We start from the raw sequence: 25452 nt of genomic DNA on the forward strand, positions 1-25452 counted from the left end.
CGAGCTCAGACTCCAGGTACTGCTTCCTAATCATAGGAATCTTATTGAGCTCGCCCTCGAGCTCGTTCAACGGTTCTAACCGAGGATGGGGAATCACGGACTTCGGCCCTCTCCAGGGAAAGCCCGGAGCCGCTGTCCTATTATAAAAAAAGAAGCGATGTTGCCACTTTGGCCACTTGGTTTTGCAGAAGGCCCTAAAAGGCTGTAAAGGGATCAAGTAAAACCAAGATCCTTTTCTCTTAAACTGGAAAAAATTAAGGATTGCCCTCAGAGACAGATCCTTATCTAGCCTACGCAGTTCGGCAGCAAAGGCCGATAAGTGCCTCCAAGAATTCGGAGTCACCTGACCTAAAGGGAGTTGGAAAAAATCAAGCAGCTCTACAAAGGCAGGGGGAAGAGGGAAACGAAGCCCGCATTCCAAGCCGGCTTCATAAACGGTGGCGTAACCCTCCGGCGGCGAGTCAGCCCTATGAAGGTCGTCGGGAATCGCAACCTTCCCCCCAGGAAAAAAATATTTTTCGTGTAAGGATATCACAGTATCCTTACTCAAGATGCTGTGAAAATACTCTACGGTCTTCTCCCCGGATTCTTTCCGGCTAGAAGACCCCTTACCCCCTTTCCTACCGCTACCTGACTCAGAAGAAGAAGAAGAAGACATGGTTCTTACTCTTTGAAAGTCTGAAGAAATTCTGAAGAAATTCTTGAAAGCGGAAGGAAATTTTTACGCAAAAGAGAGAGAATGCAGAAGAAGCAATAGCAAAAGTGTTCAAATGATGAAGAAATGACGTATTTATCAGATTCGGAGAAGATTTCAAAATCATCGCACCGTTTCGAATCCCACCTTTTCAGGATTCAACGGCCGGATTTTACTGTCGCATTTAATGCAGTCACGCGCAAGGCACGTCCCCTAACGTCAGCCTCCCCCGTACCTTTATCCAGAATGCCGAAGTGACTCGCTTCGCCGAAGTGATTCACTTCGCTTTTCGGGGGGGGTAGTGATAGGGTACGTACTAAACAAGCCCAATAGCAGTGACGGCCCATCAGCCCAAAGCCCAAGGAAGAGTATCAGTTCGGCATTACCAAAGAGTTCGGCCCCAGCCTACAGCTCGGTAAAAGCCGACCAATCAAGCTCTACTCTCAGATCGGCAAAAGCTGCTCGGCAATAGTTCAGCAGTTCGGTCTCAGTATTCGACCGAACTGGGAGATAGTGGACTCATGCAGAACCTCCACGACCTCCACTACACGATCTATTTAGTGATGATGTAAGCCACGACCTAATTAGTGATGATGTAAGCCACGACCTAATTAGTGATGATGTAAGCCACGACCTAGTTAGTGGTGATGCAAGCCACGATCTTAGTTCAATGTATAAATAGAACTTAGATCAGATAGACTAAGGGGGAAAAAAAGCTCTCTAGACATCAAATATCATATAGCAAGTCTGTATTTGTAAGCTGGTAAACCAGATCAAGCAATACAATCTTGCCCTCCTTTCTTCCCGTGGACGTAGATTTACCTCAGTAAATCGAACCACGTAATTCCTTGTGTCGTGATCTATATTTATTACCTGCATTTACTACCATCAAAAATTCGCCCAACCATCACATTTCGATTGTATGAGACCGTGTCTTGGGCGATATCAAATCAATAATTTTCATTATGCTTAGGAATTAGGATACAAAATACAAAAAATAAATAGTTAAGCCCACTAGAAAAGCACTTGGACCCCAAGGCTACTAAACTTCCAAGTAATCATGTAGCACCACCAAGCCTTATCTTCACGTTTTTGCAGCTACACAAAGCTGTAGCTTCTAAGGTCACCACCTTAATATAACCATGTCTGTATTTTTCTCCAATAAATGAATGACAAATATAATGATACTTCAACTCAATATGTTTCGTTCTTGCAAATGCCAGATTCTTATCACTTTGAGTATCAATATAAAGAGTGCTATTAATTTCTTATGCTCTTCCAAGCTCACCCAAAAAATTGTACAAACACACCATATCTTTACTTGCTTTCGTTATAGACACATACTTAGACTTCGCATAGACAACGCAACGACATTCTACAATTTATAAGTCCAAGATATTGTTATGTTTGATACTAACAATATGTTTTGAGTTGTTTTGTATAAACTTTTTAGTGGACAACACAAGTTTTAATACAAAATAAGTAAATTGGAGAAAAATAAATTAGTAAATATCTAAGCATGTATTTGCATATGTGAATTTCTACTTAAATATCTAAGCATGTATTATTGATTCATTACGCATGCAATAGCAATTCTGTTTATGTGGGATTTAAGAACTTTATTTGAAAAAATTGCGACAATGAAGAGTGATACTTTTGTAAACATAGGAGTATATACTATGCTACTAATTCTTTTAAATAACTTTAGAAATCAGAAATTAATTTGTAAAAATATTTATTATGGTGGTAATCCTGTCCCATTTGATTTAATGGAAATCCCAAATTTGATTACGAGCTCCTCAATTCAATGTGTTTCTCGGGTTCTCTTGGATTAACATTCACGAAGTCGAGAGGTTTTGGCTGCGGGAATTCTTCGACGGCAGCTCAATCACTAGAACGCCCAGAATCTATAAAGAGTAGAGGGATTTCATCATCACCAAATACAGAGAGAGAGGACCCTTCCAATCCAACTTCTTCATTAATAGTAGTACTTGAGGCAAACTGGAAAAAGTGCACTTTATACTGTGATTCTAGAAAATAACAATTGCTTAAGCGGTAGGGTTGTATTGCATCTTTAATGCTGAAGAAACCCATAAAAGAGAAATCCATGGTAATATCACCAGTTTCTTGACTCTGTTTCGCATGTATCAGCAAGCAAGTTTTATTCTTTGTGAAAAATGCTACTACAAAAGCGGAAACTCTGAAAAGGAAAAATCGGCAGATGATTTCAATTTAAAAGATACTCTGAATCTGGACAGAGGAGGAAGCTCAATTCTTTTAAAGCTTGGAGATGACTGGGATCTTTGTTGAAACTCATCATCGCCACAACTCATTTTTTGAAAGTAGAATTGAGATAAATTGAAAAGAGTGGAGATTGGAAAGGGGTGAAAAAATGGAGAAAAATGGGTATACTAATAGAAATAAGGGGAAAAAATTCGAAATTGGGCAGAGCCGCGGCTCTAGCCCAAAAGCCTCGGCCGAGCCATCACCGTGGCGCGCCCATGGACTCCACCCCCCCCCCCCCGCAGCCCTCCGTGTCCTCAGCAATAGGAAGCAGCAGGTCGAGCCACCCCTGCCCGGGAGGCCGCGGCTCCCCTATTATGGATACTTTAAATGATTTTATCTATTTACATAATTTCGAGCAATAGTTCATTACAAAACAGATTAAATCATCTCACGTGCATTTATGATTTACCTATCATGCACTAATAAGATAGATTTATAGTATTCAAGTCATAATGCCCATGCTATATATATACTCTCTCAATCCTATTATAATTGACATTTCTTTTCAACATAAAAAAAATTGTCTTAATAAATTAAATAGTGAAAATATAAAACAGAAAGAACATAAAATAGATGAAGTGAGAATAAAATAAGAAAAGAGAATAAAATAAGAAACATTACTTTATCTAAAAAAATTAACCCAATTATGATAGAACAATTAAAAACATACTGACTTACCTAAGTGAAAAAGAAATAGCACTTCACAGTCATTTATAGTGACAACAATTAAAATAAAAAACAGTGGAGTAAAAAAAGGGCAGTCATTGCCACTAAAATTTTATTGAAACGCAATGGCCATAGTAAGGAATTCCTCATATCAAAGTTACTCCTATAATATTCTAGGCCGAACAATATTCCTAGGCCCAATAGATATTGAATCTGTTAACCAATTTTATAGACTATACTACTCCCTCCATCCACCATTTAAAGGTCATTTTAACTCAACACGGACTTTAAGAAATTATTTAACTTTATGAAAAAAGTAAAGGGATAAAGTGAGTGGAATATGAGACTCATTTAAAGTATTAGTTTTACATGAGATTATGAGTGTAAAAAGTTGATGGGATATAGGATTCGCATACTAAAAATGAAATAAAGTAAATTGTTCTATAAATATGGACAATCCAAAATAGCAAAAGGGTTATTTAAATCGTGGAGGGGGTATATTCTAAAATCAACAGTACTCTATTTAAAAGCTACGACTTGAAAATGAAATCAGTTAATTAAGAAATCAATGAAGCAAATTAATGAAAATGACGTCATTTTACGTCTATCTATAAAATAATGTCATGAAGAATCGGTGTTTTTTCACCAGCAAATTTTACCCAAAAATTAGTCTCACGGGACAACAGTGAATTATAGGTGAGTTATACTCCCTCGGTCCACTTTCCTTTTTAGTTTGTCCAACTATAAATGTCATATTTCTATTTTAAGAAAAAATTCTTTCACAATAATATAAATATTATATTACGTGTCATCCCATAAGTGTGACATCTTTTGTGGGATGGAGGGAGTACTACCTATTACTTACATCTTTTAGAAATAACAAGTATTTCTATTTTGATTCAACCTCTAAAATATGCAATTTAAATTTAGGAAACTTTTGAAAAATATATTAATCCATGCAAATAATTTTATTTACAATTTATAATATTAAAATTAACAATTACTCCATATATATTTTGTGGACTCCACAATGGACTAACATTATAAAAATTAACACTACCATATAATAATGTGGATTCTACAATCTTATCTGATACTCTCTCTTACTCTGTATTTTTAAGGGACGGAGGAAGTAAATTCACCAAAAGTTTTGTTATTAAATACTATTCCCTCCATCCCTCTGTAGTAGAAGTGTTTTTTTGGCACGGGATTCAAGAAATTGTGTTAAAAGTGAGTTAAGTGAAGGAAAGGAAAAAGGTACAGAGATAAAGACAGAATAAAGTAAGAGAGAGTAACGTAAGAGAGAAGAAAAGTTGGTGCTTTTGCTAAAATAATAAATGACTCAGCTACAGTGGGACAAAAAAAAGAATACAACTAAACTACAGAGGTTCGGAGGGAGTAACATTTTCTCTCCACGAGTAAAACAAGTAGCGGGCTACTGAAGCAAAAAATTACATGGAGTTGGAACCACTTAATTCAATCACAAGCTCGAGAAAAATAACAGAGACATGATGTATCTAATGGTATTTACTTGATGTGTATGCATGCACTACATGTCGTTGTACTTGTGTGTATAATGATAGAATACACGAGGTGGTTCATAAACTAGAATCCATCAGTTTTGTTTTGGTTGTCCGAAGTTTGATCTCGATCAGTGGAGTTGAAATTTGGTTTGACCTCAGTGACGCGATCACGGTTCATGGCGAGTTGGCCCGTGTCACAGAGTTGAAACCGAACACAAACGTAGCCAGGTAGCACATTCCGTTTATTATCGTCCTGCCATCAACAACCTCAATTTTGTCCATACACATCCATAAACAAATACATACACGAGTAGTTCTAGTGGAAACTTTTTTAAAATGCCAACTTTAAGAACTAAAAATCCTATCACTTCTTTGATACATTAATATCAGCTGCCATCACAGAACATATCAGTTCCTGATATTATGAATTCAGTCATATTCATATTATGCAAATTACCTAATGGTTATGGTGATCTGGCGCACCTGAAAATATGGCAAAACATAACAATTTAATACAATAAAAATAACATTAATTGTGGTTGTATAATGAGAGAGGATGAAGCAGAGAGTGACCGAGTAATTGGGGGAGAGAGGTTGGCTGTTGAGAGTGTGTTCAACGGAGGTGGTTAATTTGTAAAGTAATATTCCAAATGCAGCGGCTATTAAGCCTCCAAGAAGCGTCTCATCTGCCGATGGCGGCGCCTTCTTCTTCTTGCCTTTCAACTCCAGAGACGGCGCCGCTACCGCTGATCTCAATTTCTGGTTGTATTTTTTTAAATTATAAATTCAAATTGAATGAAAACACAAAGTGTGAATTGAGTGTTACTCTTTGTTGTTTGGCGCGGCGGCGGAAAGTGCGGAAGAGAAAGAGACTGAAAGCGCCGGTTATGAGAAGACTGGCGGCGGTCTGGAGAGACGAGTCGGCGGAGGCAGAGAGGACTGGTGAGGAGGAGATGGCGACGGCGGTGACTTCCTCCGAGAGTTGGGCAGAGCAAAGAGTATAGTGGTTGGTAGTTCTGGCGGAAAAATAGAGGTGGTGTGGCGGTGGTGGACGGGAGGGAAAGATAAAGTTGGCGGCGGAGGAGAGGCGGAGAAGTTGCCGTTGTTGAGATTGCATCATTTTGCACCACCACCACTGCCACTACTATTCTAAGATATTTCACTACTAGTATCATAAATATCAAAAGAGATAACAAAATTGAGTAGTACTCCAGCTATTGACGTCATAATTTTTTTTAAAATTTATATACTACCAAGGACGACTATAATATCGATATATTACTATAGCCTCCTCATTAGATCATGTGCAACAGTTGCTCCTGTTAAAAGTATGCTCGTGCCGCTGGCATGGCAGCGTGTGAACTCGCCGTTGCGCTCGTGCCAATGGTAGGAGCATGCTCTCTGCAGAGAGTTTCGTTCGATGGTATGGCACGACGCGCCCAACTCACGTGACGCACACTCGCCTCTCGCGAGTAGGCGTCGTACTTTATCCGATTAATTTATTTTAAAAAATTCATAAAAATTAAAAAATATATATATCTCACTTCCAGAAATATAACTGGGTTTTTAAAAAAATATTCATTTTTTTTATCTCCAATTCATCCTAATCATCTATAAATCTCATTCATCCCCATTTTTTATACTTGTCACCCATAATTTGGGTGAGAGGATAGAAAAGAGAACATCGATGCGAAACACCAACGCCCACGTCCAAGTATAAGAAGATCTAATCGAACATATTTGGGCGAAATTCAGATACGAGTAGTCGGTTTGATAAATTGTAATTTTATCGCTTTTATTTTTAATTATTAGGATTTAAATTATGCAATTTTAATTTTTTAAGATTTAAATGTATATAATAAAAGGTTTATCCATCTTGGCTAATCCTAAAAACTAAACATCTCGTAAAAATGACACCTTCTTAGTATTATTTAGTAATATGTGAAATTTAAATAGATAGTAACTGACAATGATTCAAACAAGAGTAACAAAACACAGAAAGTAGAGAAGTCTCTAATTTATTTAGAACCTAGACAATTGATTTTTCGCTGTTCTTACACAAGTATGTGAAATTTAAATAGATAGTAACTGACAATGACTTAAACAAGAGTAACAAAACACAGAAAGAAGAGAAGTCTCTAATTTATTTAGAACCTAGGCAATTGATTTTTAGCTGTTCTTACACAAGAGGTTGATAGAAAATTATGCAGATACGTATGTAAATGTAACCATAACATAGAAATTCAATCAAATACAACTGACTTATAAAATGCAAGTATATCCATAATAAGATGAGTTTGTTTGACCTAATTTGTGGTTAGTACAATTTTTTTTAAGTACAATTCATTATTAAATTGTATACGTAGAATTGAAATTGAATTGGAAGATTTATTCTAACTAAATTAAAAATTTTATGTTTGGCAAAGTAAAATAATTGATATGAAATTAAATTTAAAAATTTGTAAACACTATACAAAAACACATACTACACACACTTTACATAAAACACACACTATATACATCATTCACAAAATATACACAATATACATACACTGCACATTCTACACACACAATATACAAAATACATACACTACAAATGGGTGCATATACTAATGTAATAGTGTGTTTTTATAGGTATTTAGAATGTTTCCATTGTTTATATATTTAGTTTGAAGTAGGATTATATTCCCCTCGTCCCATAAAAATATATGCAATTGATATGGCACATGAATTAAGAAAAAATTGGTAAAGTAAGAGAGAATATGAGAAGGGTAGTTAAAGTAATGTTAGTGGATAGTGAGACCCATATTATTAATAGTGTTTAATGGTGGTATATGTTGTAAATAAGTTGATGTATAAGAGTAATAAATTGGAATAACTTTCCAGAAATTGAATGCTCATAATTTTGTTTGGGACGGACGAAAGTGCAAAGTGCACGTATTTTTATGAGACGAGGGAGTATATATTTCAACTTGTCAAAAATTTATCGGTATAAGACACCTACTGCTTGTAGGATAGAACATATAATTAGGGCAGAACATGATAATGAAAACTAATAGAGGCAGAAATTACACAGTCTATTTGAATTAGAGCAGTCCATTTTATTTGAGGTGAATCCAGTTGAGCATGTGCAATTTTTAATTGGGGTCAATTTTTTGGAGCTCGCAAAATTAAATGGGTCTTTCCTGGAAAACAAACAACTAAAAAAAGAGAATAATCCATTAGTCATACTTAGGAGGTGTTCGGTTGGCAAGATTAAATCTCATGATCAAATATGTATCATGTTTGGTTCATAAGATTGAACTCTTTAACTTAATCCTAGATGGATAGTCTCATGATAATTAGTCATAGCCTCCCCTCCAACTAAAATAATCCCACAACTTAATCCTAGATAGATAGTCTCATGATATTAGTCATGGCAACCGAACGTCACCTTAGTATACTGCATTAGTCTCACTCTTACAAGTATAGTATGCAATCGGCAAAGTTGGCTGCTGCGCATAATTGAAATTGAAATTGAAATTGAAAATTCTAACCCATCATTCCATTATATATGGAGCTCTGCAACTCCTGTGCTATGGTACTTTTATCATTCTTACTCTAATTTCTTGTGTATAATATATTCACATGCATTCTTGTAAACTAATGTTTAAAAATATATATAGGCTGCCCAGAAACATTCGAACGCAGTTGAAGCGCTGAAAAAGGACGTTTTGGATATGATAACAGCTGCTGAAAACAATCTGGTTGAAACAATGAACCTTATTGACGTCTTGGAATTTCTTATCACTTTGAAAAGGAGATTGAAGAAAAACTGCACCATTTCTTTAATCTAAATACAGATTATAGTGATGAGTCCTATGATTTGTACACTGTTGCACTTCATTTCCGATTATTCAGGCAACATGGCCACCCTATATCTTCTGGTACGTATCGTTTTTACTCTTAATTTCGTAGCTCTGGAAATATCAAAATACTAATATACGTACTATTGTTGGTGAAGCAGACATTTTTGGTAGATGGATGGATGTGAATGGCAAATTCCTGGAAGGGCTTCGTTATGATGGCAAGGGTTTGCTAAGCCTCGTACTTGAGAAACTGCACTGGACGATGCGCTTGAATTTGCTACTGCCACTCTCAAGTCCATAGCGTCACACCTTAGCGAACAAGTTGAGCATGCTCTAATTCAACCTTTGCACTACGGAAATCCAAGAATCGAAACTCTTAACTTTATCTCCATTTATGAAGAATATCAACGTAAAGATGAATCTCTCTTGAGGTTTGCTAAATTGGACTATAATCTTTTGCAAATGATACACAAGGAGGAGCTCCATGAAGTCTCAAGGTAACATATAGCACGAGTCAAGCCTTGATTACCTATACTTTAATTATACCACAACTAATTAATATTGATGTTGTACATACATATATATGTGTAGGTGGTGGAAAGAATTGGACCTAGTCTCCAAACTTCCATATGCAAGAGATAGAGTGAGTGGTGGAGTGCTTCTTTTGGGCTATGGGAGTATACCATGAGCCAAAATTCTCTCGTGCTCGTGTCATGCTTACTAAAACTATCGCCATGACCTCAATCATAGATGACACTTATGATGCTTATGGTGTCATCGAAGAACTCGACATTTTTACTGAGGCAATAGAGAGGTAGACTTAAACTTACACCTTGTTTCTAGCTCTTGACTAGGAAGGATCACAACATGATCAATTGTGGAACATTGAAGAAATGGATAAACTACCTGAGTATGTGAAGCCATTCTATAAAGCTCTTCTGAAACTCTATGAGCAATTTGAAGAAGAATTGGCTAAGGAAGGAAGATCCTACGCCGCACACTATGCCATAGAATCTGTACGTGCTTAAATTATGGTATGAATTTATATAAACTCATATTATTATTTATATTTTTAAAATAGCTCAAAGAATTGGTGCGAAGCTACCATGTTGAGGCCAAGTCGTTCATACAAGGATATTTACCACCTTTTGAGGAGTATCTAAAGAATGCACTCATTACCTGCACTTATTGTTGGGGGACGAATCTACCATCAAAGAAGACTTCGAATGGCTAAGTGAGAAGCCTAAAATGCTTGTGGTAGGGCTACTCATATGTCGAGTCATTGACGACATAGCTACATATGAGGTCGAAAAAGAAAGAGGCCAGAGCGCCACAGGCATAGAATCGTACATGAGGGACAATGATGCCACAATAGAAGAAACAGTGGCTAAATTCTTCGAAATAGCAACAGATGCATGGAAGGATATAAATAAGGAGTGTATGAGGCCATCTCCATATTCAAGAGATGTTTTGATGCAGATTCTGAATCTTGAACGCATCATTGATGTTCCTTACAAAGACAACCAAGATGGATACACTCAACCTGAGAAGGTTCTCAACCCCCACATTGTTGTTTTGTTTGTCGATCCTATTGATACGTAGATCATTTACTTTTACTTTATTCTAAATGTTGCCATTTTTTTCTTTCTTTGTTTTCATCTATAAGTATTTCTTTTGTTACTCTACAAATCACTCTTTTTGGACATCTCCGTTCCAATAGTTTGTCGCACTTTGACCGGGCACGAGTTTTAAGAAATGTAATGATAAGTGAGTTGAAAAAGTTAGTGGAATGTTAGTCCTACTTTTATATACTTCCTTCGTCCCATAGTAAATGTCACACTTTCCTTTTTAGTTTATCCCACAAAAGATGTCATATTTCCTTTTTTAGAAAAAACTCTCTCTCGCATTAATATATATATATATTCTATTTTCTCTCTCTCCATCTAACACACAAAATAACAACTCCTAAAGTCTCGTGTCAATTCTCAAGTGTTCCATCTATTATGTGACGGAGGGAGTATTAGTTTTATTTTATAATAAAATGTGAGTAGGAATGAGTTAGTGAAATATGAGGTCCACTACCAAAAATGGTAAAAGATAAAATGGGACAAACTATGTAGGACGACTTGAAATGGAAAAATGAGACAAACTATTTGGGATAGAGGAAGTACTTGTTTATTATTCTAATGTAGACTTGTCGCAACATTATGACATTTATCAATAATGTACTCTTTCCGTCTCATGTTACTTGCACTGTTACTTTTCGGCTCGTCACAAACTCCTTACACTATTTATAGTTTAAGTTAGAATTAATGCATTTAATTAATATGTTAGTTTAAGTTAAGAGCTTCTTTATTAAGTGATGTCTCATTACAATTACAATTACAATTCTAAATTAATCACAAATTTATGGCCTAAAATGAAAAATGCGAGTAACGAGAGACGGAGGGAGTATGATATTATTATTCAAATAACAATCATATTCATCATTTGCCCTATGACAATCCCAATTCAATCAATCTTTATTTTTGGATGACTCTAGATATTTTTTGCCTACGTGTCCACTGATATATGTGACCGAAAAGTAACATAAAAAACATTATTACTATTAGTTAAATAATTACAAGTGGCTCTAATCTAATGGATATGGATAAGTGTAAGCCTTCAAAGTAGGGGTTCAATGGATAAGATTAAACAGCGACCCGATTCAGCCGTCTCCATCTTTGACCGCCACGTGTCAGCATTCATCAACCCCTCGGCGACGATCGATCAATCGCTGAAACATCGGTCCACGAAATTAGCCTGCACCGCGCAACACTTGAACAAAAACCCTTTGCATACAAATACATGTCTGAATTATTTTTTGTATGATTGGTTTTCGGTGTGCGGCAACTTTAGTGAAAGTGATAAATTTTTCGACACGCAAGCAACCTAATTTAATTCTTGTCACTTACTACTGGTTAATAGCAGTGAGCGATCCACCGTTGGTGATCAAGCTCTGTGTGTAGTTTTGTAGAGAGAGAGAGAGCAAAGATGGCGGTGGAAGAGGGTGGAACGCCGAGAAGCCCAGAGGCGAAGCTGGGGATGCAGGTGGAGGATTTGTGGGATGTGATGGAGCCGCAGCTGAGCCCCACTGAGAAGCTTAATGCTTGTTTTGAGAGCATCCCTGTATCTTCTTTCCCTTCTGCTCCTTCATCAGAATGTAATTTCTCTCTTTTATTCATATCTAGTCAGCCATAATTTTCTGATCGTTTCTTTTGTCTGTTTGGGGTTTGGACTAAAGATTTGATTTTTATTCGTTTTGTTTCTTTGCTGATTTGGCGATCAAGATTAATATTTTGAATTATATACCGTGAAGGGTTGAATTTGGTGTGTTGATGGAGATTCTTGCATATAGGATACATGTTTCCTTGAAATTTGTATGATCTATCTGATAACTGTAACTAATTCCCCTCACATGTTTCGAAACTGAGAAGCTCTGTTGCTTATTGTTTATTGGACTGGTTTAGGATTCCTTTTTGATAGGATGGCAGTAGTGGTATTTGTTTGATGTTTTTGCCCTCATTCTTTGCATAATCTCTGTGTAGTTATTGAGATAAAGTCGGACACAACTGTGGCAGAAGCCGTCAAGTTACTTGCTCGGCACAGAGTTCTTAGTGCTCCGGTGGTGGATTTTGAGGCGCCCGAAGACGCTAGTTGGATTGACAGATACCTTGGCATTGTGGAATTTGCAGGCATTGTTGTATGGATTTTGCATCAGGTTTGTGCCACTGAGCATTTTGATGGGTGATGATTAGATTGCAACTGATGTTCTTATTCTTGTATTTAACTTGTCTTGCAGTCTGAAAATGTGGAAGGGAGCTCTGTGTTCGAGTCGGCTATGAAAGCCTCAGAGGGCGACATTAGCCCTTCTGTTGCAGCAGCAGCAGCGGCTGCTGGGATGTCTTCTCCGAGATATAAAAGTATTAACCCGGACTCTCCCACAGCAACGTGTGGCAAATTCTTCGAGACACTGACTGCTTCTGATTTGTACAAAAATACAAAGGTTTCTTCTTTGGACCTACTGTCCTAACCATTTGAATGTAGAGCTTTCTTCCTTGCTGAACTAAGATGAATGTGGTCATTTGATAACCAGGTTGGGGATATATCAGGGTCTTTCCGTTGGGCTCCGTTCCTCGCCCTGCAGAAATCCAACTCGTTTTTGACAATGCTGTTGCTGCTATCCAAGTACAGAATGAAGAGCATTCCTGTAGTTGACCTCGGGGAAGCAAAGATCGACAACATAATCTCTCAAAGCGCGGTTATTCACATGCTACAAGAGTGTGCTGGCCTCCACTGGTTCGAAAGCTGGGGTTCCAAGAAGCTGTCTGAATTGGGTCTTCCATTGATGAAGGCCAGCAGCATGATCAAGGTAATGTGGGGGTTATAATATCCAACATGGCTTGATAGAGCTTTTCCGAATGGGGTATGTTGTTTGTGTATATGCAGGTACACGAGGATGAGCCTGTGCTGCAAGCGTTTAAACTTATGAGGCAAAACGGAGTAGGAGGGGTGCCTGTGGTTGGAAACGATGGAAATAAGGCCGTTGGTAATATAAGCATACGAGACATACAGTTCCTTCTTACTGCACCAAAAATCTACAAGAACTACAGATCGATCACTGCCAAGAACTTCCTGACGGCGGTGAGAAGCTATTTGGAGGAGCATCAAAGGGCATCATCGCCTCTGCTGAGTGGGATGGTTACTTGCCGCAGAAATGACACACTGAAGGAGATCATAACGAAGCTGGACGATATGAAGATCCACCGCATCTATGTGGCGGATGAGGGTGGGAATCTCCAAGGAGTCATCACTCTACGAGACATCATCTCCAAACTGGTGCACGAGCCTCGTGGTTACTTTGGCGACTTTTTCGATGGTGTCTTGCCGCTGCCTGCCAATAGCAGGGTCTAACAAACACAACGTTGGTAATGTTTGGAGTAGTGCGATTGCTCTTGGTTTGCTCATTGCTGAATAACTGAGTGGAGTTACCTTTTTTCATGAGAGAGTAAAACTGTTGCTTTTCTTTCTTGCTTATTTGTATAGAGGAGACCTTTATCTTGAGAAATGCCAATAATGATTTCATCTTCTTTCATTTGCGCCCAATATTAGATTTTATTTGAAATGCAAGTTTATAATCTAGAAGACTAAAGTGGGAAAATATTCCCTTTGTTCCACAGTAGTGGAGTTATTTTGCCATTTTGGTACGTTCTATAATAGTGGAGTTATTCTTTTTCTAGTAAAAATCAACACATTTCTTCTATTTTACTTTATTCTTTCATCATCTTTATAACTTTTTCAAATTTTTACTTTATTCTTTATTTATTTAACACAATTTTTCTTAAATCACGTGTTGAAAAGAAACTCTTCCACTGCCGTTGGAGGGAGTATTAGATTTGGAAAACCCAATTTGTAATCTCCCATTTCCTCCTAATCAACACAACAGCCAAATAATACTATAACGCAGTTAACACCAATAGAATTAAATTTAAACTTTTACATACCAATTCCTCTTTTCCCCAAAAAAAAAGCCCCTTAATCCTGATGTTTTGGCATAAATCAGGAGTGTACAAATGATATGCAGAAAGATGGTGGCATATATTCAAGTCCAACTAACTACTATGACTAAATACTACTACAGATCAAGAACCAGAACCCAGTACTAGAAGAATCTAAAACAATAGCAGTCATATTTTATATGCAAGGCATAATGTGAAAGATCAAATCAGTAATTTAAAGATAATTTCCGAATCACACTTTACACTTTAGTAAAGGCAGAAGATGCAAATCTAATGAATCACTTTATGATATGATGATGGCTGGTTTTGTCAATCGAAACAACTAATCAGAAGTAATGTCAATGTATCCATCATCCAAGCAATCAGCAGACTTTATGCAATTAGTAGACAAAGAAAACAAGAAAAAGAAATAAGAGTTTGAACAGCTAATGAAACGGGTTGCTGAATGTACAAATTATTACAGTATAATGTATACCTTCTCCAACCTATGGAGAAAATTACAACACCAAGCAGAAAGTCAAGGTTGCCTTACAACTCGAAAAAGCCAGAAAACATACCTATGAGTGTCCTGTGTTCAATACTTCCAACCTGTGGAGCAGATTACAACACCAAACGGAGAGTCAAAGTTGCATTACATCAAAAAGAAGCCAGTAACCATAACTATAAAGAGTCCTGAGTTTTATGTGCTTTTTCTTCTCATATGGTGAATGATAAGAGGTGTTCCTTCAAATAAGTCCAATAAATAATTCTCCAAATCCTCGGGATTATATTTGATGTATTTTCCCGCATGCCTTCCACTTTCGAGCTGACTCCCAAACCTTCCCATGAATGAGCGATAAGCTGGAATCACTTTTTCAGAAACGGATATCCTAAGCTCTTCACGAAGCTGAGGATCTGGGACTTTCCAAGCTGTCTGGACCCTATAGATTTCTTCGAAGCAAGCATTGAAATTCTTAAACCTTTCCTTCAAAGCAACCTTAGATGCATTACTCGTGCTCCCACCAATCCCTTGATCCTTCAAACAAGATAAGACCTTGCTCCATGATGCTCTGAGGTATTGTGTGGCATGCTGTCTGATCAGTCCCTGCCGCTTCCTAACCCAATTATCACCCAAAAGATTTCTCAGCTCTGAGTCTTTCACCTTTTGCACAATGTAGAGTATGTTATTCATCAAAAATACGTATTGCATGGCAACATCCTCATAAACCTTTGACTTATCCTCAATATTCGACTCCAAAGACATAATCAGAGCAGACAATCGACGAGCAAATGGGGACATGCTTTCCAACTCTGAAGTATTATTCCCCCTATCTGACTCGACCGTCCCGGCCTCCAAATTCTCCAATAATAAGTTGAGAGTATTACTGTAATCCACAAGCAGCTTTGCATAGTTCATCACATATCGAGCAAGCGGATGAATCTCACCATTCTGGATAGGCTTCCTGGAAGATTCTCCCTGAACTGCATTCTCAAACTCCACAAAGGTCCCAATAGCAGCTTCACCCAGACCATCCAACACTCCCTGAGCCTCCCTACACACCATATCACCTGCATCTTCATCCATAAATAATTCCTGCAAATCAGATAGAACCTGGGCTAATGCATCATACATATCAAGAATCCTAAACAATTTCTCCACGGACCTCCTTCCTATCGCAACTGCCTCCCCAAAATTCAACAATTGCATCACACAACCTTTTGCAGTCTCTAGAAAGCAGACTTCCTTAATCAAATCAGACCCAGCAAAAATCTGGTCACATAAATGCTTCTCACTCGACAAAAGACCACGAACAACTATTTTCACAGCTTGAATCCATTTCTTCATCTTTTCATCCAACGATTTCCACTCAATCTTCTGCACCTCCTCTATGCTCAATTTCTCCACTCCGAGAATTGCCATACATTCCTCTAGAACATCACGCCGAACACTACAATAGACCTGACAGCATTCCTTTTCATACCCAGAACGGATCATCCTATCAGCAATCTCTCCCAGTTCAATCACGGCATCAGGGTGAATCAATTCAATTGACATATCGTCCCATCCAAAGCTCACACCCCTACCATGGCTGTGGTGGCTGTACCGCCCACTGCTGACATCTTCAAGGCTCTCACTCGCATCACCATTAAAGAACTCCGTCGCAGCAATCGCGATAGCAGCGGCGGACGACGAAAGCGTCGAGCGGTGGTGGTGCAGGCGGTCCGGGTCAAGAGGAACGGTGTTCCGGATCAGCACGTGACGAAACTCATCCTCCAAGCGCGTCATCGCGAACTGCAGCGCGTTCTCGGCACGGTCCAGCACCTCATCGGAAGAAGCCAGGCTGAACTCTTTGGTCAATTGTATGATCTCATCGACTGCATCCAAGTAGTCATCGGGGAACGAGGAGGAATCGGTGTGGCTCAAAATGATCCGCTCAGCATCGTCGAATCGCGAAGGGGTAGCGGAGGAGTCGCCGTCGGCGGCGGCGGCAGAAGGATTCTCGACGAAGGAGGAGAGAGTGGAGAGGCGGTTGTCGAAGGTGGAGAAGATCAGCAGCATATCGTCGGTGTCGGAGGTGTTGCCGAGAGACTGCACGATGCGCTGTGCGGTGGCGAGCACCTTGTCCTCGCCTTGGATTGCCGCAGCCATGTGCTTCAGTGTGTGAAGAGGGAAATTGATGGAGAAATTAGGGCACAGAAATTGGGAGAAAATCGAGCACCATTTTAATGGGATGTATTGGAAGGTGAAAGGTTGCCATATCCCCAGAAGGTTTGATTGAGAAATTGATTGGGAAATTGAAATTGAAATTGGGATAAGGAAATGATCTGTGTGGGGGCGTTGGTTTGAATGGGAAGAAATCAACTGCCAATGGAGGTCATGCCCGCCTCGATTTCATAAATTATATCCTAAACTCTGATAATTTTCATAATCAAAATAATAAAATTAAAGTATAGTAATATTAAATCTATAAAATAAAATTAAATAATTAAAAAATTAATTTTTAATAAAATCTAAGCATAATATTTTCTTAAAATTCATAAAAAAATTAATTAATATTTTTTAATTAATAAAATTAAAGTATAGTAATTTTTAATTAATTAAAATTAAAGTATAATATTTTTAATTAATTAAAATTAAAATTTAATAATTTTTTAATTAATAAAAAATAATTTTTTTTCTTAACGTATAACCCAAACACGACCCGAACCAACCCAACCCGTTATCTTCGTGTTCTTATTGGGTCGACCCTATAAGGACCCAAATTCTGAACGTGCGTGTTCGTGTCGTGTTATCATGTCGTATAAAAAATTAACAGTCCTACAGTGGAGGTTTAGAGGTTGCCCTGCCACCACCAATTTTTTTAATGAGAAATAAATTAAAGATATACTACCAGATAAAAAGAATTAGTATTATACATTCTTTTTTATATTTACTAAGTACTATTTCATTTCATTACATTGTACTATGTGAGAATTGATTTAACATTAGAAAATTAAATGGCCAACTAAAAAGTTCTCTTGAGTTGTTTGAAAGAATATGTATATACTCCTAAAATATAGTAATCTGACCAATATTTCTCAATATGATGCAAAAAATGCTTGTCGGCATATACATTATTAAAAAATATTGTCGGACCTAATTGTAAAAGAAATCATTTTATCATGTTAGCATTTGTATTGATTTAACATCTAGTAGTACTAATTTATTACGCCATATAACTTCTAAGCAGTTGTCAATGAATGCAATAATGCAGTAGTAGTATTTGTTAATGATGTGATACTCATACCACTACATCTTACCTAACCAATTTTTTTTTTATCGTACATGATAATACACGTGGCATTATCTCTTCGTCAATAGTTATATAATATGCTAACCAACTAGAAGCATTTCCCTTCCCCTTGCCATGGCCATACTCACACATATATGCATGGAGACTGAAGAGTAATTGATAGTATTACAAAGTCAACTATGATAATACATTAATACTACCTCCGTCCCTCAAATATTGTCTCACTTTGACTCGGCATGGGTTTTAAGAAAGGTAACAAAAAATGAGTTGAAAAAGTTAATGGAACCTGAGTCCTATTTTTTTATATTAGTTTTATAATAAAATGTGAGTATGAATGAGTTAGTGGAATATGAAGTCCACTACCAAAAATGGTAAAAAGTGAAATGAAACAAATTTTGTTAGACATATGGAAGTGGAAAAATGAGACAAATATTAAGGGACAGAGGTACTACTAATATCGAATCATAACACAGCAACAATATTAGGAAGATCAACACTCCACAATTTGTCAATGTGAATATATCCGTTTGTCATTTGTTCTACGTTTAAGAATGGTTCTACGTTTAAGAATGGTTCTATCTTGATCACAATCCTATATATATATATATATATATATATATATATTCACATTGTGGAGACTCAATTCTCTGATTTGCTGGAAACTGGTGGTCAGCAGCTGGTGGAATATGGTCCAGCAACGTCGTAAACTTCGTAAAATCGTACTAATATAGAAAAACCAATATGTTAAATAAAATGACTTGTCACGCCAACAGAAAAGGGATTAAATTTAAATCATTGGCAACTTTTTTAGAAGAGCATCCACAATGGTGCCTAGCGCACCGCCTAGCCGAGCGCCGGCGCTAGGCGGTCGCTAGGCGAACCATTGCAGGAGCCGAAAACCGCCGAGCGGTTTTTCGAAAATGAATTTCGCCTAGCGCTAGGCGGTCAAAATCCGCTGGGCTATGCGCTGGGCGATCCGCTCGGCGCCATTGCAGCGCCCGGATCGTCCAGCGCATAAGCGTTTTTTTTTTAATTTTTGAAACACTATATATACGCGATTTGCACTTCATTTTCATTCGCACCACTTGTATTAACGAGTACTCTCTCTATCTTAATTTCTGTACAAGATCAACACCAAGAAATGAGTAACGCGGGTGGTAGTAGTGGAGGTAGTGGGGGGGACGCTGAGGAGTACGAACGTCGAATGGCCGAAGCGTTTGAGGCATATACCAACAGCGGGATAGACCAATGGATGCAAAGAGCCTTGCAGCCGGCGGTACCTCGACCTCGGCCAGTTGTCCATCGCCGACAAGCGATTGATCGTGATCACGTAGCTGCACATCAGCGCCTATACGAAGACTACTTCGCAGAGGAGCCGCGGTTCAACGCCAACCTTTTCAGGCGACGTTTTAGGATGAGCAGAGCCCTGTTTATGCGTATTGTTAACGCCTTGGAGCAGCGATATATGTATTTCCGCTTCATGCACGATGCGCCTGGCAAACCCGGACACACACCTATTCAAAAGTGCACTGCGGCAACCCGGCACGATGCGTATTGTTGAGAAATTATAATTTTATTTTTTGGTAAAAATTGAATTTTAATTAAAATCTATTTTTAAAATCGGGTAAAAGAAGCTCACTTGTGGGGAGAGCAAGTGGGCATCGCCCAATGCCAGACTGCGAGTGTGCCATGTGGGGGGCGCGGGTGGCAAGCTGGCTCGTCACTCTTCCCTCCGCCGCGAGCCTTTAGTCGAGACGAGCCGGCTGCAACGCTGGCTCGCCTTTGGCTCTTCCACTCTGATGTTAACTGCACAATGCATTGTCCCATCCCATGTGAACTTATTATTATTTAGTAGGAGTACATCTTTTCTTTGTCCTGTTCAATGAATTATTTAGTTTTAGATATGGAAATTTTTGAAAAATAAATCCACTTTACATCTTTAAACGTTCTCTAACAAACTCTTAAGACTACACTGTTCCGATATATACACTCTATATAAAGTGGCTATCATATTTAGAATTTGTTGAACTATCAATATGAAACTCTTCAAACTGAGATGGCTTACACAAATTGACATTTTATCCTAAACTATTATTACCAAAACTACATATTGCTTTTTCTTCTTTTCTTTCCTTTTATTTAAAAAAAAGATCTAGCTTACTTTTGTTACTTATATATCTCAAATCCTGGGGCAACAGCAAAAGATCCCAAGAAATTTTCCATTTCTAGTGAAGTGGCCAATAGTTATTTATAGTTAAAAGGAAAAATTATTGTTTTAGCAAAAGCAACAATTTCAATAGTACAGGAAACAAGGGGATGACAGAACTCTGGTGTGTATGGCTTAATAAACGACAATCATTCTGTAAGCATCCAATATTACATATGATCACATGTGTGGAAATTAATTGGAATATTTATACCAAGATTTTCCATCAAACGTGGAGGGCACAATTAACAATCATTCTGCTCTAAACATTGCAAGTGCTACTTTGTAATCATAAGCCCTTAATTTCAAATGGATCAAAATTCTCTATCATTTCAAATGCCATCATCTATATAAATATTATAAAATCAATCACCAACTACTTTATGTATTTTTCTGCACTTTTTTGGTTTGCAGTAATAAAGCAGATCCAGATTGATCACCTCTCTCATTACATGTTCTAGCCATGGTGTTATCCTCATTTCCATTTTGTCAGTGATTGAGTCCCACAAAAAAATGAAAACTCAAACAAGTGATGCTGTCATGTTCTGCACTACCTTTATAAATGGTTCCAATATTATTGAATCATCTAGAAATCATCACCTCTCTTTTCTTAACCAGGAAATTTTCCCTCGGAATTTATTGGCTAAAATTCTTCTTCATAATACTCTTTTCTGCTTAAAATCATGCCATTGCAACGAATATACATGTGACTCCCCCAACTTGGAAATGTTTGTCACATGTAGATTACTTTAAAATAATCTCAAGTTTCGATAATGGAACATACTATTACTCAATAGTTATTGAGATTAAAGCTATGGATAAAAGTTGTTTGGATTATGTGTTATACATATATATATTATGCCAATTTGATAGGACAAAATGTTAAGGATTTGTCATAATTAGTGTGTTGATGATCATACAAGAGCCCATGTCCTACATCTTTTCAAATCACGAGTGTTGCTTTCCTTTCCATCCAAATTTTGGTTCTCTTATTTTCTGAGTCACAAATCAAGTGACAGCACATCATATATAAATATTTACCTTGAGCACGTACTCAGTGAAGATATTGGGCACATATATATGTATGTATGTATGTATATATATGCACTTGTTTATAATCGTTAGGGAGTGTTCGGGTGGAAACCACAACCCACATATATCGGGACATAAGTAAAGGTGCAAACAATATACAAGGATACCCCAATTCCATTACCATGAGACATTTTTCGAAGTGTCCTAAAATCAAAATCGCGAGGGCTTTTTTCTAATCGCACAATACCAACTCCACGTCAAATTGGAGACGCGGAGTTGTTTGAAACATGTGAGATGGGATTGTTTCTGGGGAAGCTATTAGGAATCATCTTATCCATAAATGTTTCTTATTTTGAGTTGGATCCCAGACATTGCTAGTGGCTGTTTGGTTTCTAAGGCTAATTTTAACTAAACTTCAACAGTTAGAATACAAATTCTATACAGCTATCATCTATTATTTGTCTCCTTTTTGTTCTGATTCATTTGCCTTTTCCAAACTTTGACCATCTCTAATTATCGTTCATCACATTTTCATAATTCAATCTACCCATGCTCTTTAAATCAATAGACTATATAGCTTAGGGTTTCAAAATCAGGCCAATATTGAAACTTTATGTGAAGTTCAGTGGTTTAATTTTAAAAGTTTCAACTCCTCCAAAGTTAGTTAAGAGCATATATAAATTAAGTTTGGGTGGATGAATTGATGAATAAGAGTAGGTACAATATCAAAAATTGTCCCACATGACTCGATATACTTTTGAAACTTGGCTCACACTAATCAACTTGCATTACAAAATTATGATCATCATGGGCAGACAAGGCTGCCTCCAAAATTCTGTGTCTTGGACAAGATTGAAAACTGATCATATGATATTGACCAAAAATTCTTAATGTAGGTATGACATTAATGATGTTGCCAAAACATAGTTAGCTACATTTGTACGTTAATCTCTACGTCACCATCAATTTCAGATTTCATGACTACCAATTTACTGGTCTAAATTCTAGTACTAATGTAAGTTTGAACAATATGGGAAAACCACCAAATACTATCAATTGATCTTAAAAAAGACAGTTTGGTAAGGAAGATAAATAAACAAAACATGATAAAAACAAGTATTTTAGGTCATTTTTGGTCATATAACTTCAAGATAGATAAGTTATCTACCGAAATGTGTACAGACTCTAAGATAAAGGAAATTGAGGACCACTCTAGCTAACTGGTTGTTCCTTTTTTACTAGACCAGTAATCAATCTATTGTATTGGTCTCTGAATACCCTTAAATTCAATCTATTTATGCACAGAAGAAGTAGTGCTATTGCCTATGGATTTGTCAGAATTCAGAGCTATGAGAGCATCAACTTTAGCATCTCAAAAGTGATGATGAATTGCAGATACATGGGAAGTAAGAAAATCTAGTACATAATCAATCATGGAGCTTTATTTTTGCACATGAAAAACTGATATTATTATTATTTTCTTCATAGTACATGTGCTGGAATTGATTACAGCAACGAAAATTAAACCTAGTTAGCAGATTTTAAGGTGTAAAGGTGTTGTGTCTGCAGGAGTGGCAGGTGGCAGAGAGGGAATCCATCCTCTCCTTGATCCTCTCGGCTCTCTGCACCTCCTCTCGTGCCCTCTCCCACATGGCGCGTGCGCGTGCGAACTCGCTCTGCGCCATCTCCATCTCCCGCCTCGTCAGCTCCCTCACGCGCTCCGCGTAGGCCTTCTCCATGGCCGCAAGCCGAATCTGCTCCGCTGCCTGCCACTTGAGAGCCTCCACGCCCGCGGCCTTCCGCATCTTCCTCATCGCCACGCGCTCCGGCTTGTTCAGGCTTATGGATAGCTGGAGGTCGAGCGGGGGCGGATTGTGATCGGGAGAAGGGGAGGAGAAGAGCTGCATCTCTTGGTGGCTTCCTTCCATGTGGAGAGAAGGAGGAATGTTGTGTGATGTATGGTTGGTTTATTAGGAAAATGAGGGTGATGCGTTGTGTGTATATATAAGGGTTTGCTAAAAAAGGGCTAAACTTAATTACAGTATTCAGTCCATTTTCCCATGCAGGGAGATAGAGAGAGGGGAGGGGACCAACAATCATTCTAATTCTTGCATCTTCCTATGAATTATAAATGGATCTTAATTCACATCCCCTGCTGTTCATGTTCATGTGTGCGCTTGATCGAGATCTGTGCTAACCTGTGACCTATGTAATTTCAGTTTAAACGGAGATTTGTTGGGATGCAAAGTTGCAATAAACCAGATCTCACGTCCGTAATAACTAAAAATTGCAAACCCTATTGATAGTGTTCCCCAAGAACAAAATCATGTGATTGATGGAGATCTGTGGTAATGTGTGACCTATGTAATTTTAATTTAATGGAAGATTTATTGAGGTGCAAATCACGAATGCTTAATTGTCACTCTTTGATCGGGCACGAGTTCTAAGAAATGTAAATAAAAGTTGGTTGAAAATGTTAGTGGAATGTATGACACTTTTTATATTAGTTTTATAATAAAATGTGAGTGAAGTGAGTTAGTGGAATGTGAGACCTACATACCATTTATGGTAAAAATGAAGTGTGACAATTATTAAGGGACGGACCGAAATGGAAAAGAGTGACAATTAATCGGGAACGGAGGGAGTAATATTCAAATTCACTGCTCCCCTTCTCAAGTAAAAAAAAGAGTTTTGTCTCATTATTAAGTGTTTCCGAATAAATAATTTTGGACATATGGAATAATTAATAACGTGGGGATAAAAAATTGTAAGTATATATTATTGGTTGATTGATTGGACAGCAACTCGTACCTTCAATTTAAGAAATATACTGGTATCTTATATGTGTACAATGGGAATACCCAACATAATCTCGTGCATGATCGGATTAGACTATGTGCTTGACCATATATGTTGATAAAAAAATATTATTGCATGTATATATGGAGCATATACCTTAGTGTACATATGTATGCTTACATTAGAAAACATATAATAGTGGAATAGTACTCATAGTTGCTGTCATGTTGGCAATAATATATTACAAGAGATCATTATAATTCTTATATAGTTTCTTATATAAGGTGGTCCAATCAAATGAATAGAGAAGTACATGACAACTAGTGTACCTCACTGCCTAGAATCCAAAAACTTGCTCATACAATTCAAAAATATCTATTCATCAATTGACCTTCTCCGAATAAAATTATGCCGACAAACATTAATGTCCATATAATTTTGATGATTAATATTAGTCTAGAATCTAGTGATATACTGAAAATCGATTTCATTTTTAAAGTCGTTTAATTATTTGGCCGATGAGAATTGAGGAACCCAACACCATTTTTGGACGTTCAATTCAATATATATGATGGCTTTTCTTTTCAATCGTTTTCATTTGATCTAATTTGTGCTAGTTTGACCATGGTAGAAATTTTAGAATACTTTGTCATATACTACTATAATTATGACAAATTGACAATGGTATTTGATTTGATGAATTAGACAGTATTGAGGCTCATTAATTATGTTCGATGGAATAAATATATATTGCTTGATATTTGAGCTCTTTGCAATGTCACATGGATAAAAAATACACTAACAAAATACTTCTTCTCAGACACAAAAGTCCAAAAATTGGCGAGTGGCGAACATAAAAGGCCCATCATATTAATTTTGTAGTTTGAATATAGTTTGAAGTCTTTGGATCACTCATTTTTATGGTGTAATATCATCAAATCTTTGTTAACATATGCTGCTGCCAGTTTTATTACTAGAATTTTCCAATGCTATGATTTGGGTAGTCTCAGATTTTCATTTGTTTCGTAGAAGTTGAAAGGTAAGTGATAAATAATTATATTTATATT

At 37.3% G+C, this 25452-nt stretch overlaps 4 protein-coding genes and 1 pseudogene across 4 annotated transcripts; 2 read left to right on the forward strand and 3 right to left on the reverse strand.

The window, feature by feature from the left end:
- Window positions 1–4943: 4943 nt before the first annotated feature.
- On the reverse strand, window positions 4944–6325 carry LOC121747443. The gene is made up of 4 exons (XM_042141479.1): window positions 5996–6325; window positions 5743–5928; window positions 5627–5652; window positions 4944–5422 (listed from the first exon to the last, which is right to left on the reverse strand). The coding sequence occupies exons 1-4, from the start codon at window positions 6287–6289 to the stop codon at window positions 5344–5346; spliced, it is 585 nt and encodes a 194-aa protein (XP_041997413.1). The 5' UTR covers window positions 6290–6325; the 3' UTR covers window positions 4944–5343.
- Window positions 6326–8722: 2397 nt separating this feature from the next.
- LOC121748163 lies at window positions 8723–10619 on the forward strand (annotated as a pseudogene).
- A 1253-nt stretch (window positions 10620–11872) lies between these two features.
- On the forward strand, window positions 11873–14151 carry LOC121748457 (SNF1-related protein kinase regulatory subunit gamma-1-like). Its single transcript, XM_042142829.1, has 5 exons — window positions 11873–12219; window positions 12605–12777; window positions 12859–13062; window positions 13153–13428; window positions 13506–14151. Exons 1-5 carry the CDS (start codon window positions 12051–12053, stop codon window positions 13968–13970), a joined length of 1287 nt encoding a protein of 428 aa, XP_041998763.1. The 5' UTR covers window positions 11873–12050; the 3' UTR covers window positions 13971–14151.
- Window positions 14152–14976: 825 nt separating this feature from the next.
- LOC121748930 (exocyst complex component EXO70B1-like) lies at window positions 14977–17412 on the reverse strand. Its single transcript, XM_042143511.1, has one exon. It carries the CDS (start codon window positions 17202–17204, stop codon window positions 15255–15257), a length of 1950 nt encoding a protein of 649 aa, XP_041999445.1. The 5' UTR covers window positions 17205–17412; the 3' UTR covers window positions 14977–15254.
- Window positions 17413–23010: 5598 nt separating this feature from the next.
- LOC121747272 (zinc finger protein SHOOT GRAVITROPISM 5-like) lies at window positions 23011–23920 on the reverse strand. Its single transcript, XM_042141285.1, has one exon. It carries the CDS (start codon window positions 23512–23514, stop codon window positions 23128–23130), a length of 387 nt encoding a protein of 128 aa, XP_041997219.1. The 5' UTR covers window positions 23515–23920; the 3' UTR covers window positions 23011–23127.
- Window positions 23921–25452: the final 1532 nt, after the last annotated feature.

This window comes from Salvia splendens, chromosome 9, assembly GCF_004379255.2.
Source record: "Salvia splendens isolate huo1 chromosome 9, SspV2, whole genome shotgun sequence".
Lineage (NCBI taxonomy): Eukaryota > Viridiplantae > Streptophyta > Magnoliopsida > Lamiales > Lamiaceae > Salvia > Salvia splendens.

Excerpts from the sequence above, each read along its gene's own strand:
- LOC121748457 (XM_042142829.1), top strand. The coding sequence starts at position 12,051 with ATGGCGGTGGAAGAGGGTGGAACGCCGAGAAGCCCAGAGGCGAAGCTG. Across the intron at positions 12,778-12,858 it reads TTGTATGGATTTTGCATCAG|TCTGAAAATGTGGAAGGGAG; the intron begins GTTTGTGCCACT and ends CTTGTCTTGCAG. Across the intron at positions 13,063-13,152 it reads ATTTGTACAAAAATACAAAG|GTTGGGGATATATCAGGGTC; the intron begins GTTTCTTCTTTG and ends TTTGATAACCAG.
- LOC121747443 (XM_042141479.1), bottom strand. The coding sequence starts at position 6,289 with ATGATGCAATCTCAACAACGGCAACTTCTCCGCCTCTCCTCCGCCGCC. Across the intron at positions 5,929-5,995 it reads GCCGCGCCAAACAACAAAGA|AAATTGAGATCAGCGGTAGC; the intron begins GTAACACTCAAT and ends AAATACAACCAG. Across the intron at positions 5,423-5,626 it reads CAGATCACCATAACCATTAG|GACGATAATAAACGGAATGT; the intron begins GTAATTTGCATA and ends TGTTGATGGCAG.
- LOC121748930 (XM_042143511.1), bottom strand. The coding sequence starts at position 17,204 with ATGGCTGCGGCAATCCAAGGCGAGGACAAGGTGCTCGCCACCGCACAG.
- LOC121747272 (XM_042141285.1), bottom strand. The coding sequence starts at position 23,514 with ATGGAAGGAAGCCACCAAGAGATGCAGCTCTTCTCCTCCCCTTCTCCC.